Genomic DNA, 16389 nt, shown 5'->3' with positions numbered 1-16389 from the left:
GCTTTAAGCCCCAGATCACTGCTGTGACCCTTCAAGCCAAGGTACTCAGCTAGGCTACACCTAAGGTGACACAGTACCTCTGTGCTGGCCTTACCTGGAAAGAAGCGTTAGCACTCTCACTTCAATGACGTTAACGGAAAGGCTGTCAGAAATGGTTATCTGGGGTATGATGGTGCAGTTACGCAGCTGGATGCTCCCTCTGCTTCAACAGGTAGCAACACATCCTGGTGAGTGAGGTTTGTTTTCTTGAGATAAGAGCTGTGTCATCACAGAGCAACGTCTGGAGTGCCTCAGCTGGGTGCGGGTGTGTAGGATGCTGTGACGTCAGTGGGACTAATTGCACCTGAATGGATGCATATGCAAGACCCAAATATTTCAATGGAGTGTTAACTGTGCTTGAAGCTTTTATCACTGCATCTGATCAACTTGACCAGAGCTTTCTTCAGTGAGGTGTGATGGACCTTCCACTGGTATGGGGATCAGCCCTCTGTGCTGAATGGAAATAAACTGGATCACGCACAGTGGTGTGATTGAGTTGGCAAGGAACTGACCAGCTTGACCCACATTTAACTTCTACCTCCACCTATTCTGCTGCTTCTGAGCAGGACTTTTTTCTCCACAGACATTAAAGGACAAAGTGAGGGTCAGAAAGGGTCTCTGGAGGTCCCTCAGCCAGCCCTTCCTGCAGCTTGTGCTGCTTCCCTCATCCTTTTGCTCTGCACCTCCAAGAGCAGTCTGGTTCTGTTTACTCTGCTGTACCCATTAGTGGGATGTGGATCCTCTCTTAGCCAGTCCTCGTCAGATTATAAACAAGTTTAGCTCCAGGGAGAACCGTTCTGTGCTCTACCATCTCCATTCCACTGGTACCTCCAGCTCCATTCCCACATCTCTGAGTTTTCAGCCATATCTATCTCTGCATTCCTCACCTTGCACTGCTCCATCCAAGTAACCCAGCTGGCTGTGTTTGTGAAGCTAAGCGGGGTTTTAGTGTTATTTGTGCTCTCATCTTTCTCTGTGCTCTGAGTGATTACACTCTTGACACTAAGAGTCTAATAACATCAGATGGGCACCTGATGCTTATTATTTCTTGGACATGTGTGCTGAGGGCTCAGTTACGCCAGTCTGCAAAGGGGCTTACTGGGTGCTGAGCACTGTATTCTGATGCCCCTCTTTAATCTCTATGTGTAAGTGTGTATACGCATATACACATCATGCAGTTGGTTGCAGCCTCTGTGTCTGCCCTCTGTACAGACAGGACATCATCAAATAAGGATAAAAAGTATTCCTATTCTGGAGAAGGTGGTTGTGTCCTAATGCACTTCTCCTCTGAAGCCTTTGAGATCTTCCTGGAGTTCCTTTGGTAGAGCACATTAGAGTTGCAATTCATTATGTACAAGGATGGCAGTCTGTAAGGGAAATGGTTTGGAAAATGGAACGGGCTCAGGTACTGCACTATTTCTCACATAAAAGACCAAAAATACGGCGTTTAAGGAATGCTAGAAAGTATGAGCAACACCATCATCATTCTCATCAATGTGCAGTGAAGGAATTTCTCCTTTCTTGGTACCCGAGGTGACATTAGGGAGATTCCCTCTACCAAACCTTTCAAACTCCCATCATTTTAAAATGCCCCCGTCCCCTACAATCCACCCAAGCCACTCCTGCCCCCTTATGGCTCAAGAGGTGGCTAGTGGTTGCACTGGGAAAATCAGTGCATTTCACGCTATAATTGTTCCACTGTGTCTGTGATATTCACAGAGGAAAAAAACCTTTGAGTCTCCACTCATCCAAGGGGAAAATGCTGGATGCTGCTGAATTCTGTGACATTTCTTTTCTTGGGGAACAGCAGTGAGACCTGAACCATTAAAGGACGCTCTAATGGACAAATAGAAATAGCTAATGATGGGAGAGTAGTTGTGTTGACATTAACCCATGAAAATGATTTTAGTTATTTTCTTATGGACTGCTTGTTCTACTCTGAGAAACCCACTCCCATCACTGCAATGTATTGAGGTCCTAGCAGAAAAACTGAGGATTTATGGAGTGTGGGGACTGCGTGTACGGAGTGTGGGGTGTATGGAGTGTATGGACTTGCTGTGTGATTCAGTCTTAGACCAACAACAGCCAAGTAAATCATAGAATTATAGAATCATAGAATGGCTTGGGTTGCAAAAGACCACAATGATCATCCAGTTCCAACCCTCTGCTATGTGCAGGGTCACCAACCAGCAGCCCAGGCTGCCCAGAGCCACATCCAGCCTGGCCTTGAATGCCTGCAGGGATGGGGCATCCACAGCCTCCTTGGGCAACCTGTTCCAGTGCGTCACCACCCTCTGGGTGAAAAACTTCCTCCTAATATCTAACCTAAACCTCCCCTGTCTCAGTTTAAAACCATTCCCCCTGTAACTTATGCAGCAGACATTCACACACACAAAGAATCTGAGCTTTTAAGACAGGCTTTGTTGTTGTTTTGTTGCTTTTTTCTGCTTATGGTAGATATCCAAGCACTGCGTGTTTCACACAGTGGCTCTGGAAGTGAAGATGCTGAATGCCATTCTGTTCCTTTGTGAAAATATGTTATTTTTCCCCTCTCTCTCTTTCTCTCCTCAGGGCTCTGGCTGACATCTTAAGGCAGCAGGGACCAATCCCAATAGCACACTGTGAAAGAGAAACTATCTCGGCCATAGATACCTCCCCCAAAGAAAACACTCCAGTCCGGACATCTTCCAAAAACCATTACACCCCTGTGCGCACCTCCAAGAGCAATGCAAGTAAGTGCTGTGTTCTGCTCTCCCTTCTGAGTTGCTTGTGCCAATGCTTTGTTAGAAGTCAGCAGACGTCAAAAGACATCGCTTTTGACTATAGCAGAGTTTGAAACCTGAAATCAGGGTTATAAACGGGTTTCCGAGGTGATCAGATGGAGTGAAGCAGCGCAAGGATTCTTGGTGATGGTTCTTTAAGGTTTTTTGCTGAGCAGAGTAGCTATTCTCTCTGGGCGTCTTAAAAATTCTGAATCAGCGAGGTATGAATTCAGCTTGTACCAAAATGCTTGTACTAAGCTCAGAACACTGCGTATTGCCAGCCAAACACACATGCTGTAAAGCATAATTGGCCTCTCCACGTGCAGCAGCTGAAAAGGAAGATGTTCACATAACGGGGCCCAGCTCTTCCATTTGGGTGAACCACAGGCGTGTTCTGAGAGCACAGTATGGGAGGTGACCCTGGTGGTGTCCCAGTGGCTTCAGGTCCTCCCAGAGCACTGGTCTGGGGGTTAAGACACACAGATGTTTTTCTGTGTTCTACAGCTGGGTGAACTTGGGCAAACCACTCTGTTAATTGCCTTGATTTCCCCGGTGGAGCAGGATGCTTGCCTCTTAGGTAAAGAAATGGCTCTGATTCATTTAATGCTTTGTGTATTGATAATTGTCAGAACGATGCCTCTGTGGTTGCTGACCATCTTCATTAAGTGGGATGTGGTAGGCTTCCCATCACTTCCCATCTCTCAGCTGCAACTGGATGTGTGCCTCAAAGATATGCCCTCATTCAGTCACAAGCTATTCAGCTTGCCACAGAAGTTTCTGGATGGCATCTCCCAGCCCATGTCACCCAGAGATCAGGGGGCTTTTGCTGATGGTCCCTTCTGGGGGAGCAGGGCTGCTCTGTGACCTGCAGGGCTCGGTGTGCTCCCCTCTGTGTAGGAAGGGCCATGGCTGGGGGCACCGACTGTTCCCTTGGCCTGGTTAGTGTAAGGGTTGGGCTGCATTGTGCATCACCCTGCAGAGACAGAACCAGGTGGCTGTCTTCTCTGGAAGGCTCCTTTGCTGCTGGGAACAAAATAATTTCCCCGAGAAGACAGAAGGATTTCTTTTCTTTCCAGTTTTTGCTTAGAGGCCAGTGAACTCTGCAGGTTCTTTTTTTAATGCCAGGGAATTATACATGTGAAATGAGATGTTGGGCTGGAGAATGGTACATGAGCTGAATTGTCTGCAAGAGGAAGGTGCTCTTGCAAATCTGCTGGCTCGTGAGAGGCTTCTGCCCCAGGAGAGGAACACAAGAAGTGAGGATTTATGGCCAGGGAACAGGTACAGGCTCCTCCGGAGAGCAGCTCTGACACAAACCTTGTGAAGAGGTAAACACCTTGTCTCTTCACATTGGCTCTAGTGGTGGAGCAGGCATTGATGATACTGATGATATACCTTGCTTCCAGCTAGATTCTGGAAGCCTAAATTATGTCACATTTGTGCACTGCCAAGACTGAAAAAAGGGAAATGGGAAGGTCTGAAAGGGGAAAGGCTTATTGCAGCACTCATCTCTGGTGTCTGTCGATGGCTTCAATGGATGCTCCTAAGGCTTAAGAGGCACCCAAGGATGCATGGACCAAAGAATGGGTACATCAGTGGGATGCTGGCTCACATATTCACAAATCCAGGTAGGGAGGAGAGGGGCTTTGCTTCCAGTCCAGCCTGTCATAGGCACTGGCAGCTGGAGGGGCCATCGATCTCATCTGCCTGGAACAGACACTTGGACTCACTGTCCCCCTGAGCCCTGGCCAAGCTGGGAAGGGAAATCTTGCTCTTGTAGTTTGCTCAAAAAGAACTTGTTTCTGGCTCAGTTTTGTCCATTATTAACATGTTCTCATATATCAGCGGAGACAGAGAGCTAATCACTTACAAAAGATCACGAGCTCATAAAACAGCTATACAGTTAATGCTTTTTTATACTGTTTCATTTGCAGAATAGGGCGATGCTCCATCATAACTGTACTTGATTACTCAGATTATTGTGTGAATCAGAAAATGGTATTGAGTGAATTCTGAGATCTTTAAGGTTGGGGGAGAAGGAAAACTTGGAGAACAAGATTGGGTTATAGCACGTTAAACTAGAAGAGAGCTGTTATATTTGTTTTGCTTGGAACTCATGTTTCCAGACCTATAACTGGAAGAACACCCTTAAGTCTCACTAAATAAACCATAGCTTCACTTTGCCCTCAGCCTCGTTTGGTGTCACTGAACAGAATGATGGTGGGTGACAGTGACAAACTGAGGTGGCCTGTGCCCAAGGCAGCAGAGTCCAAGGAAAGCAGTGTGAGCAGTGCTGTGAGGGCATGGCCATGGTGCATGAGGTGCTGGTGCAGCCTGGTCCTTCCTGGGGCAATTGTGGAGCAGTGCCCACCTCCCACTGCCTCCATCCTTCACAGGTGCCCAAAGGGGAGTTTAAGACTAAGGCAGACATGGAGAGGAGTCCTCACTCAGGTGGTTTTAGAGCAATCAGAGCTCTGCAGTGGGGTGGGAGGGCTGTTGTTAAGTGTGGTCTTCACTGCTCTCCTGAGATTTGAGACAGAAGTACTCAGGTCTAAGTGATGCTGTTTGAAGGGGAAAGAGAGTTAGTAGGGATCTTTGTCCTAAACGTGGGAACTATTACCATGGGGACCATTCTTTTCTGGTAATGATGATGGCTTTCAAGGTTTCAGCCTGCTGCCTTACAGCAGCTGCTTTCCTCAGGTGTTAGTCAGAAGGAAAAGGCATTTTTTCTTGCTGGTCCCATGTGTTGGAAGGGCTTTCCCCCAGATATTCTTGCCTCTGAGAATCCAGCTGAAGTCCTTTTGGGATAGCAGGTTCATCTCTGCTTCCCTCCACTTTCGCTGCTGCTGACATTTCTCTTCCTGGCTTTTACGCAGTGCTGCTGTTTCGGTGGTGGGAGTGCTTTGCAGATAAGGAAAGCTGAAAGCTGTGCCTACAGATTGCTTGGGTCAGAGCACACTTCTCCAGCTGTGCACTGACTAATTAGTATGAGCTACAGTGCTGTCTGTAGACAGGAATGTTCCTCCAGCCCACACAAACCTCCTGTTAGTTCCGTTTGCTATTGTGAGTAACAGGTAAAGTATGAGGAGGCTGAGATTACAGGAGATCCCTGTTGGTGTTTTTAGTGTCACCATCACACTTGCACCTTTATGGCCATTGGAAGGAATGCTCTGGTCATGTTTCCCCAGTGTTCTCTCCTTGGCCTCGTTACCTCTTCTGACATCTGCTGTGAAGGTTGGTGCCATTCTTTGTTCAGCAGATGGCCAGCAAACATAGATGGGAGCAGGGAGGGATAGGAGTAAGGTCAGTAGTTTCTAGTGGCTTGGAAAACATCAGACATTAGCAGGCAATGCAAAGACAGGAGCTTGGGTATCCCATGGAGGCAGGTGCTGTGCTTGGCACAAGGGGCGGAGAAACTGTGGCATTGCTTCTGCATTGTCCACAGTCCTCCGATGTGTCAGAAAAGGTGTGGGCAGTGCCTGTGACAGTGATGTTGATGGCCTGTAGCATTTGTGGTTGCCATAGCATTTCAGTTTGGACCACTGTCTTCAGTGCCAGTGGGTACTGGAAAGCCTTCTGAAAGTCAGAGTTGGTTGGCTTTCATCCCAAAATGCAGTTGAGCAAAGGAACTGCAGGAGATGTGAGATTGGAGGCTGACTGCTTTGGTGGGCGAGCAGCCAGCTTAGGACTGACCGCCATGCAGGTAGGAATGGGCCCTTTCTTCTCTTGCTCTCATTCTGGCTCCTCTGTATCAGCACTTCATACCATGCACTTGAGAAGGGAGATACTCAGGACCATCAGGGAAGCTCTGTAGGAGGAGAATCTCTCCAAGCATGTTGGATGTCCGTGCTGTAACCATGCAGTGCTTTCAGTGATGGATATGTCACCTACCCACGCACAGGGCAGCTGGGTAAAACCTGTGCCTGAACTGATGCTGCTTCTCACTACCTGCAAGATCAGGAGCTTGGAGAAGAGATTTTTTTGAGCTTGGAGAAGGGAATCTGGCCTAATTTTATATTCTTTTGTTCTATTAATTCTCTGAATACCACATGAGCTCACCAACAGAATCTGCTGAGTTAGGTCTGAAACCACCCCAGACATGCAGGTGAAGAGCTGACCTCGGGGCTGGGCTGAGATCATTTGCCAGTGCAGAAAAATAACCTGCCATGGGGCTGGGGGTGCCTGCAGGTGTGAAGCACAGCCTACAGACAGGATTAGGGCTTTGAATGCAGCAAACAACACAGCCTAACACTGTGATTAGCCTGATATATCTGGGGAAGGCTTTTAATAAGCCATTTGAGTCAGGATGTTCCAGAGATGTACATATTCAAAGTGCAGTTTTCAGCGGCGCCTTCCACCCAGAGGCATCCTCTGAGCTTGTTCTGAATGTGAACAAGTGCAGGAGAGGCTTTTAATCTTTATGGAAATTGTAGCTAACATCTCTAACCAAATATAGGCAGAGCAGCACAAGGAGTGTGTCCATCCCAACCATAGCACAGGACAGGAGCTGTGTTGGCCAGCATGCACACACACATAAGGGCAGTGTGAGCGGAGGCTCAGGTCTCCTCCACGTTATCCAGGTTTTATTCCATCCACCCCTCCTCCTTCCCCATCCCTCCTCTCCCCCAGGGCTCCAGCTGCTCTCTGCTTCGGATTGCTTCCTTTATTCATTCAGTGAATCCTCCAGCTTCTCCCCCAAATCCCCAGCAAGTATTTGAATTAATTTACCAAAGATCAGTGTCGAAATGTATGTCGAAGGCGTTCAAATTCCCTGCTGCTTCACAGTTTGTGTTGTCATTTACAGCTGTTCAGGGGAATACAAAGCAGGTGTAAAATGATCCCCCAGTCCCTGCAGTAACATATTACAGCCCCTGTGCTCCATTGTAAGAAGCTAGTTAAGGTGCAGGGGGGGGGAGAAGAATTGGGGAAACTGCTTGAAAAACACTCAGAGAGTTCCAGGAACGGGGTTTTTCTTTTCACCATACTCCTAGAGAGAAGCAGACAGCACCAGCACCTCTAGGATCTGCAGAGGGTAGGGCAACATGAGCCCCTTCCATCTGCTTTTCCTCCAGGCACACCTCTGTTGCGGTTATCCCCAGCCCTTCCCACTGCTTTCCCACCCAAGAGAATCCCAAATGGGTTAATGCTCTTTCTGAACAGCCAGGAAATGTCAGCTTTTTCAGTCTCAGAGCATTCTGAGTTACTCAGCATCCTGGCATTTGGGATGTCATTGCCGAAGGGAGGATCAGACCAGCAGAGAGATGGGGTGAGGGGGTGCTGCCAGAAGTGGGGCAGAACAGCTGAGATAGGACACTGGCTGCTTTCTCCTTTACTGTGGGGTGCTGGGCTGTTCACCTATATAGGAGCTAGGGTGGACTGTGCCAGGCAACTCAGGTATTCACTCAGTTGTACTGGGGCAGATGAACCCCTCCTGTCCTTTGTGGCAGTGCCAGTCTCTACTTCAGAGGTGGGAAAAAGGATCACAGAGAGGCAGGCGGTGTAACTACCTTTGCTTCAAAAGAAATGCCCCAAAATCTTATCCCTGGGTCATTTATGCCTCGAGATCACTGCCTTCCCACAGCACGGCCCTGCTGCTGGACGCGTGCTCCTGGATGCATGGGTCCCATCAACCTGCTCTTAATGCCTGGGGAAGCACAGAGGCACTAACCTGGCTCCTTCAGCCTTGCATCTCAGTGGTCAATGAGAGCTCTGAAACCTGTGATGGAAAGGAAGCATCTTGTCCCAAAGTATTTGGAATCTGAGGGAAGGTGTGGGTCAGGGAAATGAGCCACAAAGTTATCTATCTCCCATGAGCTTCACATGTGGGAGATCCACCTGATTTCAAGTAGACCTGTTAAAATGGTCACCCCTTCTTTGCTTATCTCATTTTCTGGACATCTCTTCCTCCAGTTTCAGCCAGAGATTGGGAAATGCTGCCATGGGGCTGTTCAGTTGTGGACAGCATGAGGGCTTAGCACACATTGCCCACCAACAGCAACAAGACCTTGCACTGCATGGTTACCTCCATCCTCCCTCCACCAGTCTGGGTCTGCACCTACAGAGCATTCCACCGAGATGTGAAGTTTTAGGGTAATCATTGAAAAGGAACCTTTGGGAAAACACTGCCCCATTAACAAGCCCCATGAGACAGCAGAATATCCCCACTGCAAATGTACATTGCGGTGAGTGTATGGGAGAAGGAAAAGCGACGGTGTTTACATCTCGTGTCTCACTTGCAAATGTTTGTGCTGCCTGATGTCAGGGTTTCATGCATGGAAGCAGCAAACGAGTGACAGTGTTTTAAGAAATCTTTAAAGAAGACTTCACTGCGGAGAAAAACATGGGTAGGTGGAGTGCGTGTGTGTGTACACATACAAATAAATATAGGATCTGGGTAGTGTTGATACTTGTGTGAGCCACGCAGCCCCGACAGCAGCAACATCCAGAGCTGCAGGATAAATATTAGGCCCCTGGTAAAAGTGTTTTGGTGGAATTTAGCATTTGTTGGGCAGAGTGCGGTCCCAGAGCCACAAGGCCAGGCACGGCAGCGCTTATCATCCACTGCGATATCCAGAAATGCGAGGTTACTATGGGAACAGCATCCTTTTTTAAGAGAGACTAATACAAGTTGTGAGCGGGAGGGAGGATTAAGCACATAGATTTACTTTGAAACAAAGCCTCACAGGGAAACTCAGCTTGCTGAAAACAAGACAGCAGAACGCGTGGAGAAGGGAGAAACTGAATCAGACTTTTCTAGCGTTACTATGGGAAGAGCAGCTGGGAGGTTGATCACAGAGTTGCACAGTAGCAGCACTGTAGGGGGTGAAGGGGGCCTCTAGAGATCCCCCAAAGCACATTCCTTACTGCAGGTCATACAGGAAAGTGTCCAAATGGGTTTGGGTATCCCCAGAGATGGAGACTCCACTACCTCTGTTCTGATACTCTGTCACCCTCACAGTAAAGCTTTATGGTCAGATGGAGCTCCCTGGTTTCCAGCTTCTTCCCATTTCCCCTCATCCTGTCTCTGGGCAATGCTGACAAGAGCCTGGCCCCATCCTCCTGATCCTGCCCACTAGATACTGATAAGCACTGATACGGTCCCCTCTCAGCTTTCTCTTCTCCAGGCTAAACAGCCCCAACCTCTTGATTTGAACCTGCATGCTTCCCTATTCATCCAGGTTCACAGGCAGCTCCATGTCTACTGGGCAGAGGTGTCCATGTCCTCCCTCCCTACACGCTGACTCCATGCTGTCGTATCCAGAATTTTCCAGGATTCATTTTTGACCCCACGGTGGTTTGCAGTGTTCTAATTTTCAGCTTCTCAGTACTTTCCATAGGGGAAAAAAAAGAGAAGCAAGTAATGCTGCTGCTTCTGCTCCCTGTGCTATCCCGCAGTGCTGCTGGGCCCTGGCTAAGGGTAAAATCATTCCTTACAGCAGGTTGGCTTGTCCCTGTCTGCCCTGACGCGTAGTTCTGGATCAATTATTGTTTGTAAAATGCATTAGATCTTCAGATGAAAGGCAGAAACACAATGTTTTCTTCCATTAATCAGAGCAGTTTAGAGAAAACATCAATTTAAAATGTTAAAGCCAATTTGCAACTTGTATTGACAACAATTAAATTGGCCTCCAGAAAGTAATGCAAGTGCTTGATTTTGACACTGTGAGGAATGAAATCTTTATAAGGACTTTATACTTGTTGACTTTCTCCCATTTCATGATTGCTGATCCTATCATGCTATATAAACAAAGGTGAGGAGCTGGAAACAATCCTCCAATTAAGAACATATCTTAATCACTAAGAGCTCTCCTTCCCCTCTTATTGGACCCCAGCCCAAATACTGTGACTCAATCTATGCTCTGCTTCCATTACTCTCAGCTTCCTTTGTTTTTTATCGCCTGGCTGGCTTTGCTGCCTTAAAATGATGCAGAAATGTTCTGAAGCAAAGCTTGCCCCTTTATCCCTGATGCTGCAGCAGAGGTGGTGATCAGTGGCCGCCACCTCCATGAAGAGCAGCTCCATGCATCCCAGCTCCCACCCCAGTTGCAGTGTGTAATTTCCAGTTCCCAGACCAGTTCTGTGCTGTCTGTCCCAGTTCCATGTCATCCAGCCCAGTTCTATAGTTCCCATCCCAGTTTCCATTCCAGTTCCGTTGTGTTCATCCCAGTTCCCATCCCAGCACTGCAAGGCCATCATGGCCGTGTCTTCCAGCTCAGCATACAGAGGTGTTAGAACAAAGGTGATAGCAGGGGGGTCATGGTTGGGTTTCCATAAATCACCACTGAAGCAGGTATTGAACAGTTCATCTGACATCCAGAAAAGTAAATTTCAGAATCATTTATTAGAAGAAGTGGAAGCATCTCCAGCAGAAGATATTGCTCACCAGACTAAAAACATAGCTGGTTTGTGATTAGAGTCATATGAAGCCTTAGAAGTTTTGCCTCTTCACCCTTACTGCCCTGCCTCAAGCTCTGCCAAGCCAGAGCAATGAATGAGGAGCATCTGCAAGGCTGCCCCCCATTCCTTTCAGCTGAGCTCCATACTCCGAGGCAGTTGGCTTCTCCTTCCCAAGGCTCACATCTGTGGGTATTCCCACCTTCTGTGATACTCCAGGGCTGTTTTCTGAAGGCTTTCAGCAAGAAAGAGTTTCTGGATTGAACGACAGCAGGAAGGTTTGGCTCACATTGAGGATCTGGAGGCAGCTTTTATTGTTGGCTGCAAACAGCTTTTATCGTCGTGCAAGTCCTTGTTCCTTCTGGCAAACCAGCCATGTGTGTGTGCAGCTCAGGGACTTGGTGCATCTCGCCTCCCTTCCTCTGCTTGGAAGCTTTATTACCCTCAGACCATCCTACTTGTTGCAGGTATCTGGAAGGACTCCCTTGTGGCTATTTATATGGGCGTACTTAAGAGGGAACGATCCCCATCTCCATAAAAGGACAAATGTAACTGCTCTTTCTGATTGATTTAAAATATTTGAGCAGAAAGGAAATGGGAGTACATCTGTCACAATCCTGCTTGCGGTCGGGCAAGTTAATGGAAAGATTCCTTCTGACTCTCCTGGGTTTTGGACAAGGCTTATGCTGTGCAACATTAGCAAATAATGTAGTTCACATCTCATCTAATCCTCCCCAGGAAAATAATTCTAATGCACAGGGCTGCCCTTTTGCAGCTTCCTTCCCGAATCTGTCCCTGGCTTGTCAGCTGTGCCAGCAGCTCTATCTTCCTGTGCTAAATCACTTCTATGGATAACTGTTGCTCTGCAAAACAAACCCCACAGATGATGTTCATTTGCTGCCAGTCACAGACCAGTGCACCATTGCCTGGAATAAGCACACTGAAAAAGCAGGAAGATAAATATTCGTTCCCAGGCGTGTGTCTTTCTACCCAGTATCTCCAAACTGCAGGAATGCAGCCTCTGTGGCACTGCCTTTCATCTCACATCTCTCCTCCCTGGATCCACAGTTTTTCCTACCAAGAAATCATTTCTCAGCAAGCTCCGCAGGGTGGGTGCAGCTATACTGCCTGCATCTTGTTTGCCAGGGGAATGTGAAATCCAAATCAGTCCTGGAACCATACAACAGAGCTCTGTACTGCACTCAGAATTCAGCTACCTACCCACCCTCCTTGTAGCAAGCAGTGCTATGGCCCTTATAGCCTTGCTGTCTTCAGGGAAGTTTGAGAGGAATTAGCCTTTGTGTTAATTAGAGGATGCAAGAAGGGTGATGAGGTGTCCATGCTGCAGACTAAATGCAGTATTAGGCACACGGAAATTCTCAGGCTACTGGAATTCGTAGACAAAGAGTGTACATCCATGTTGCCCAGCTCAGCAGAACAAGTGTTTCTACTAAATCCTACTTAAATATTAATGTATTCAGTGATCAGGAAGCAAGCAGGGGAAGGGAAGTTGAAAGGGCTCTTTGTGTGCAGGATGCACTCAGGTGGCTCCAGCTGCTGCCATCTCTGAGGCATCCCCCAGCTGCCCTGGGGCTGAGCACTGTGGATCTCAGAGCTTTTCACCCCACTTCTCAGGTTTCTGAGTGCCCTCACTGCATCACATCAGTGCCTGATGCTAGCAGAGATGCAGTGTGATGAAGTCCTCTTCCTTCTGAGGCTGCTTGCTGTGTGGGTCATGCTCCTCTATAAACATCTGTGAAGTACAGGGATGACTTGACTACTTGACTGGAGATGCTAAGGTGGAAGATAAGCCTCCCTGGCAGACATACCTACCTTCGTGTCCTTTCCTTTTTGCCCTCAGTCTCTCTGCAGCAAGAGAATCTGGGTTAATCACAGAATCATAGAACTACAGAATGGCTTGGTTTGGAAAGGACCTTAAAGATACCTAGATTCCCACCCTGGCTGCACCCCAGCTCAGGCTGCCCAGGGCCCACCCATTGGGTACCTCCAGGGATGGGGCACCCACAGCTCTGGGCAGCAGTGCCAGGGTCTCACCATCCTCCAAGTAAAGAATTTTCACCCAACATCTAACCTAAATCTTCCTTCTGTTACTTTAAAGCCAATATACCTTGTCCTGTCACCACACTTCCTTATGAAGAGTCCCTCCCCAGCTTTCCTGTAGGCCCCTTCAGGTACTGAAGGCCACAGTGAAGTCTCCCTGGAGCCTTCTCTTCTCCAGGCGGAGCAGTCCCAGCTCTCTTTATTAATAGAAGAGGAGCTCCATCCTCTGAGCATCTTCGTGGCTCTCGTTTGGACCCACTCCAACAGCTCATCTTTCTTGTGCTGGGGTCCCCAAGCCTGGACACCGTGCTCCAGATGGGGCCTCATGAGGGCTGAGTAGAGAGGGACAGTCCCCTCTGTGCCCACTGCCAGCCCTCTGTTGATGCAGACATTGGCTTTTTGGGCTGCAGGAACACACTGCTGGCTCATCTCCAGTTTATCCTCCATCAGAACCCCCATTTAGTCCATTGGTGTTCCGGACAATCTCATTACACCTGTACTTCAGTTGGAGTCTGTTTGAATGTCTACGTGGTGCAGCCAAACCCCAGTCCTACAGCATGACATCTGCTGGTTCTCCTGCCTGATGGAGAAATGTGTCAGCTGCTCCATCCAGAAAAAAAGCTGGGCTTTCCTGATATCATTGCTATTATTTCTCTGGTCTGGAGGTGGGAGTTAAACTCTCCCACAATGACACACTTCTCCGTGGTGTGTGACTGAGAACATCACAAAGGTTTCTACTGAAACTTGTTCACTCCACATTTAATTGCTACTTCCTTATGTGCTGTCGTGTCAGCTTCTCTCTCTGTCTCAGTTTCTCTGAGCATACTTTGTATGGATGCAATGTGAAAAAGCAACATTTTGCATAGGACTCGGATTGTGGGGTGAGCACCACAATCAGCACGGGCTCAGCATCAGTGTGAACAAGTACAAGTGCCCAAGGCAGGGCAGGTGAGGAGCACCAGCATCAGTGATAGCAGACTTACCCAGACATTATGCTCCATCAGAAGTGAGCAGATGGCACAATGAGCAGGTCCTGCTGCTATTAATTTGTGCAGCTCAGTAGCCAGAGGAGCAAGGGGCCAGCAGCAAAGGTCTGGTTCCTTTTCTGTAGGAGAACCCCATGATTTTGATGTGTTAGGTTCTCCCGTGATTGGACTTCAGCGTTCATAACCTCGAGGCAAAGAGCTGCTTCCCTGCCTTTGGCACTGAGGGACATCCTGTGGCTGCTTGGGGAGTGCTGCTTTCTGCATAGAAGTACAAATGTTGCTCTTTAACTCTTGTTCTCACCTTTCTGCTGTCACCACATACACACACGTCTGTGTGTGTCCAAATTCAAAGGCATATGTGCTTTCTTAGGAGCTGACAGACCCCAACTGTCCAGTCATGCCACAGGCATTTAGCTCTGCTCACACAGACATGGTTCCAACGCTGCATTAAGTTGCAGGATGACACCTGTGAACACGAGCTTAACATAATTGTCACAATGGTACTTGGTGGAGCTAATGAAATATTTACCTTTGAGCAGCTGTAAGATCATTAATGTTTCACTGTCTGCTGCCAGCCAGCCCTTCATGATTTACAGTCTTGAATTGTGTATGAGGCTAATTGCACTGCCCTCCATAAATCAGGCACTCAGGCTTTCCTGGGGCACTTTTAATTAGCAAAAAACCCTCTGCCCTGCTGGTGAGAACATCCATGGCAAGCAACCAGGAGATGGAGGCTGGCCCAACCCATGGCCTCCCATCTCAGCATCTTTCTTACCATCAGAGTAGGGGAGGTTCCAGTCTGGGATTGCTCTTGATGCAGGGACTTCCTCTCTTCCAAACAAAAGGAGGTTTTATACCAGAAACTTGGGTATTTTTGTATCTTGTCTGATGTCTTGGGCTACCTTTGCTGAGTAGAGTGAGATATGAAGACCAAGGGTGTTCTCAAAGCAGTTTTCCCAAAGAAAAGGGGCACCAGGAATCTGCTTTGATTCTTCTCAGAATTCATGATTAGTCCAAGAGTTGAGATGCCATGCACAGAGAACTGTCCCTAAAAGCAAAACACAGTCATTTTACAGTGACTAACATGTTTGGGGCGTGCAGTATTGCTAGAGGACTAAGCCAGTGTGTGTCCTCAAAGAAGGAGGATGTTCAAGGAAGGCAAAACAACTGGCAAATGTCTTGATGAAATCTGAACTGATGTTCCCTGCAGCAGAGGAACAGGAGATTCCCATGTACTGATGGTGCAGAGGCTGCTTCTAAAAGGCTCCATAACACTAAAGGGTCATTGATGTTCCGTATAGAAAGGGAAGGGATTTTTAAGGAGTTCGGTCTTACCATTTAATCAGCTTTTGTGCTGGATGAGAGGAAGGAGATGAATGCAATGCTCGTCTATAGAAAGTCTTTAGAGATGATGCTGGGAAGGTGAAAGACGAGCTGGTAGAGCAGGTGCACTGTGAGGGATTACAATAAAATGAGGCAGAAGAGTTGAGATGGCTTTTGTGAAAGGAGGGTGTGCATTGTGAGTCTGCTGGCACCCTGTGAAGGAATCGACTGACAGGTGCTGGAAGTGGTTCTGTCAATGCAGCACAGGCCTTTTCCATCAGAAATTGTCAGCGTGGTCTTCCATCAGCAGTGCTTGCAGATACCATGGGATGGGAGGAAAGGGCTTCTCAAGGATTAAGAAGAGATGAAAGGGTAGAACGCAACCAATGAGGACAACCAGTCAGGTTTTACACAGGGCGAGCATTATTGGAGTGCTAGAAGATCTCTTCAGGGATATGTGCTGTTCAATGTGCTTTGGAGTGATCTAGAAATGATGTGTGGCATGATGACATTGTGTGTGATGTGGGTTTATTCTGAACCCTCACACGTAAAGCTGACAGCTTGGAGCTAACTGGATAGAGACAGTCACCTAACAGAGATTTCCAGCAGGAGGGAGACCATCCTGTTGGTCCACAAGTACCTGAGTACCATAATAGGGATTTATGCTGCAGTGATTCCGACTTCATTTTTGTATTTAGTTGTTCAAAATAGGAAGTCTTATGGAACACGTGCTCTGTATCAGTGGTTCAGGCTGTCCAAGTCTCCAAGCAATTACACCTCTCTGAGAATCAGGACAGCTCCATCAGCTGCCTTTCCACCAAGAG

At 47.9% G+C, this 16389-nt stretch overlaps 1 protein-coding gene across 5 annotated transcripts in view; it reads left to right on the top strand.

Annotated features, from left to right (window-relative positions):
• SHISA6 (shisa family member 6) overlaps positions 1-16389 on the top strand; it is a 193686-nt gene that overhangs the window by 9084 nt on the left and 168213 nt on the right. For all 5 annotated transcript variants that reach the window (XM_085522728.1, XM_015880061.3, XM_015880060.3 and 2 more), the window contains exon 3: positions 2611-2771. In XM_085522728.1, the coding sequence (XP_085378854.1) occupies positions 2611-2771 (161 nt within the window). The remainder of the gene's footprint in view (positions 1-2610; positions 2772-16389) is intronic.

The sequence above is a fragment of the Coturnix japonica genome, chromosome 23 (assembly GCF_054131305.1).
Source record: "Coturnix japonica strain WE chromosome 23, WE-NBRP24, whole genome shotgun sequence".
NCBI lineage: Eukaryota > Metazoa > Chordata > Aves > Galliformes > Phasianidae > Coturnix > Coturnix japonica.
This window is presented reverse-complemented; position numbering and strand designations above follow the sequence as displayed.